The following is a 3,152-nucleotide window of genomic DNA, read 5'->3' as shown; positions in this document are numbered from 1 at the left end:
GTGCCATTATAAGTAATACCTGCCAGGGTTGAAGTGGACAAGATGGAAAGAAAATTGGAGTGGCATTGATAAACTCGCATTAGGAATGTAACGATGATACAGCCAAAAGGGGCGAAAATCTGCATGTAAAACGTGATTAGGAAGGACACTAGGGACATGGTGTCCCCAAAGTGCATGAAGAGAGCGTTATGTGCCACTCCTGAAGTACTGGCTCTTGACTCATGCCAAGTGTTCGATGCAAGTAGGGCTCAGACTGCCAACTTGGCCCTCAAGATATGCTGATCTGTTTTGAGTCCCAATTTGCACTAATACTCAGAGACCCAAACTGTACAAATGTAAAACCGGGATTTCTTTTAACAATATGAATGATCTATAGAGCTGAAGCACAAGAGATCAGGACCAGAATGATCATTTGAAAACCTTACTGACTTGGGGAAGCTTTCAATCATTCATAGCCTCGTCTCTGCTCCCCCCCTCAAGACATAGATGCTGACTTAACTTGACTCCCGGGCGAAACGTAGCCTTGCGTGGATTGATCGGCTCGCACAATGGCGAGGTGCATGCAGCATGCATGACTCGCACATAGCCGATATCATTTAGCTATCAATTCCCACCCTCAGAAAGATAAGTCGTAGGATTATATTGGCATGACATGACACATAAGTGCTCTGTCGATTGTACGGGCGCCATGGGGAGGTTTTGCGGATCAAGGGAACCAGTGGACCGCGCAGGGTAAGGTTGCAAGTTGCTGTGCGCTTAGTGTACGAGGTAAGTCAAGGTCGCTTGCTTGATCGGCCTTGTTTTATGCAATCACGCGGAGAAGGCATGAAGGATTCCATCCACATCGCTGCGATGACAGCAAAACCTACGTATCAACGTTACCTCAAGACGTTGCGATTACTAGACCTCAGCCTCGTCTCTAGTCTCCGGTAGGCCTATCGAGGCACAATAATACCGCACAATGATAAGCGGGGTGGGTCTTGGCACTTAAGTAAGCAAAATTGTGCCCCAATGGTCGGGACATTGGCCGAAGTTCAGGGCTCTAAAGTAAGACTTGGGGGGTTGTTGTTGTTCGATGAGAGGATACAAAGGAACCTGTCCCACAGCATGTAAGCACCACTGAGGCTGCGTCCTCCGGGTGCCAGATATGTGGAAGGTGAGAGACGATGCGCGCCAATCACAGCTCCCTTCACCCATCCATCTCCTTTCGTGTATCTGCAGCATAGAGACGGTCCGAGTCCAATATCTTGGGCTGAGAATGAGACCGCTAAATCATGAAAAGGGGTCGGTAGAGCCATTCATTGATTGGCTCTATATCATAGCAACCGCTGGATTGATGATTATCACCGGTTTCGTTGCTGCTGCCGCCCATCCAAGTCTAACAGAGAAGGACCTTAATTTTAAGGTCAAATTTTTCCCTGTGGAGCACGCGGGTGACAGAAATAACTATCCGCACACGCCAAGAAGTCTCTCCACCTTGTCAGCTGAGACAACTCGACGATTATTCTCTTCAAGGATAAACTTTTGCGGAGCGGTCTACTTGTATTGATGAGGTCCTCAAATTTAACTCGCAAGAATCTTCAGCTAGGATTCTTGGTTGTGAAATTATCATCGACTTTCCAATTTTAGGGTGTGCGGATATGTCTGTCACCCGCGTGTGGAGTCGTTGCGCCTACGGCTAATCACAACATGATTCTAGTACATGTGCTGTAAAGTAGTGATTAGCCATCAATGTTGTACCAGCTTTGTTAGGTCGTGAGAGCACCGGTACTGATCGAACTACTTCCTTTGCCTAGGCATAGAGACTTCTATGGTGCAGAATGATTGTCGACTCTGCTCAATTCAATGCCAGTCGTTTCTGAAGGTGGTATCCTTCTAACAGTCCACATCTTGTAGTATGCTTTTGCGACACTGTAAACGTTGAATCCTAGCACTGTGGACCCTGCGGCTGCTGCTACTACTTGATCAAGATCCGTAATAGAGCATGCAGTGCGCGGGAAGAAGTCTCGTCCAAGTCGAGTTGCATACCGGTCGAGCGTCTGCCAGAACGACGTCGTAGTAGATGTGACATTATAGTACATAGTGCTGTGCCAATATGAAGGCAGCAAGGATAGAATGAATGTCAGGGGGAGGAACAATGTGGTCACCATCGTGATTGCACGCAAGTGAAGGTCTTCGGACTTCTCAGCCAATGGTGTGCCATGTGTCGTTTGAGTGCTGGGCGTGCCTTCAGCCGCAGAACTCCCGAATCGGAAAGATATTCCTTCCCTCAGAGCTGCTTCGTTGACTCTTTCAATATCTTGTCGTGAACGTGAGGATGGTGTCCTGGGTGGGACCAGCATGGAAAAGGCGATTGCAGCACTGATCAGGCCACAAATAGACAGTGTCACTAAGATAGCTACTACCAGACCGGCGAAGTCTGCAACGAATAATCGACTGAAGGCAGGGTAGTCGCCTGCTGACACCCTTGGCTCGTATCGAAGGCCAAGGTCCATGAATCTGGAGAAGTGGATATAGCACTCGACAGCAAAGCACAGAAGTCCAACCAAGGCAACGAAGATCGCTCTCCGAATACAAACCATCCACGCAGCGACTATGAACAGGATGACGCTGATCGCCATGAAGGTCTCGGTGACATTGAACGGTGCTTCGATTGCTGCAATAGACTGTAGATACTTCCAATCGGCACTGCTGGTTGTCTGCGCATGGTTGTCTTGGTTCGAAAACTTTCGGGCCTGTGCGACCAGATGACCTGCAGCGACCGCGGGAAGGGTTAAAACCGCAATAAGATCCACATCAATAGACCCAGACTTTCGCTTCCTTGGATGCAGTGTCCATGATACTAGGACAGATAAAGCCGTGAGGTACCAACAGGTGATCGTCCCAGGTCCATAGAGCGAAGACACCAGAGCGAGTCGATTCTGAAGCTGAGAGGGAGCCGTCGCCATGTGAACAATGTGCTGTTACAGTGTGGTAGAGGTTTGAAAAGGTGCAGTTCCGAAGTAGATCTAAATGTATTCTCTAGGCAACTCTCTGGGTGGAATATTATCCGACATCTTGACGCTAGAGATCTTGGCGTCTTGGCATGTGGAACTTGCTTCAGGTACTCGATCAGATAGGGCTGAGACTAATGGGTCAAAACAGGGTTTCTG

General features: G+C 48.5%; 1 protein-coding gene across 1 annotated transcript; it reads right to left on the bottom strand.

Annotated features, from left to right (window-relative positions):
- Positions 1-1,808: 1,808 nt before the first annotated feature.
- On the bottom strand, positions 1,809-2,948 carry HO173_002885 (uncharacterized protein; the record flags this gene model as incomplete). Its single annotated transcript, XM_037304816.1, has 1 exon — positions 1,809-2,948. The coding sequence occupies one exon, from the start codon at positions 2,946-2,948 to the stop codon at positions 1,809-1,811; it is 1,140 nt and encodes a 379-aa protein (XP_037168309.1).
- Between the last annotated feature and the right edge of the window lie 204 nt (positions 2,949-3,152).

Source organism: Letharia columbiana (genome assembly GCF_014066305.1).
Source record: "Letharia columbiana isolate WasteWater2 chromosome Unknown Sc0000006_s0, whole genome shotgun sequence".
NCBI classification, from domain to species: Eukaryota; Fungi; Ascomycota; class Lecanoromycetes; order Lecanorales; family Parmeliaceae; genus Letharia; species Letharia columbiana.
The sequence above is the reverse complement of the archived record's forward strand: the minus strand, read 5'-3'. Positions and strand labels throughout refer to the sequence as shown.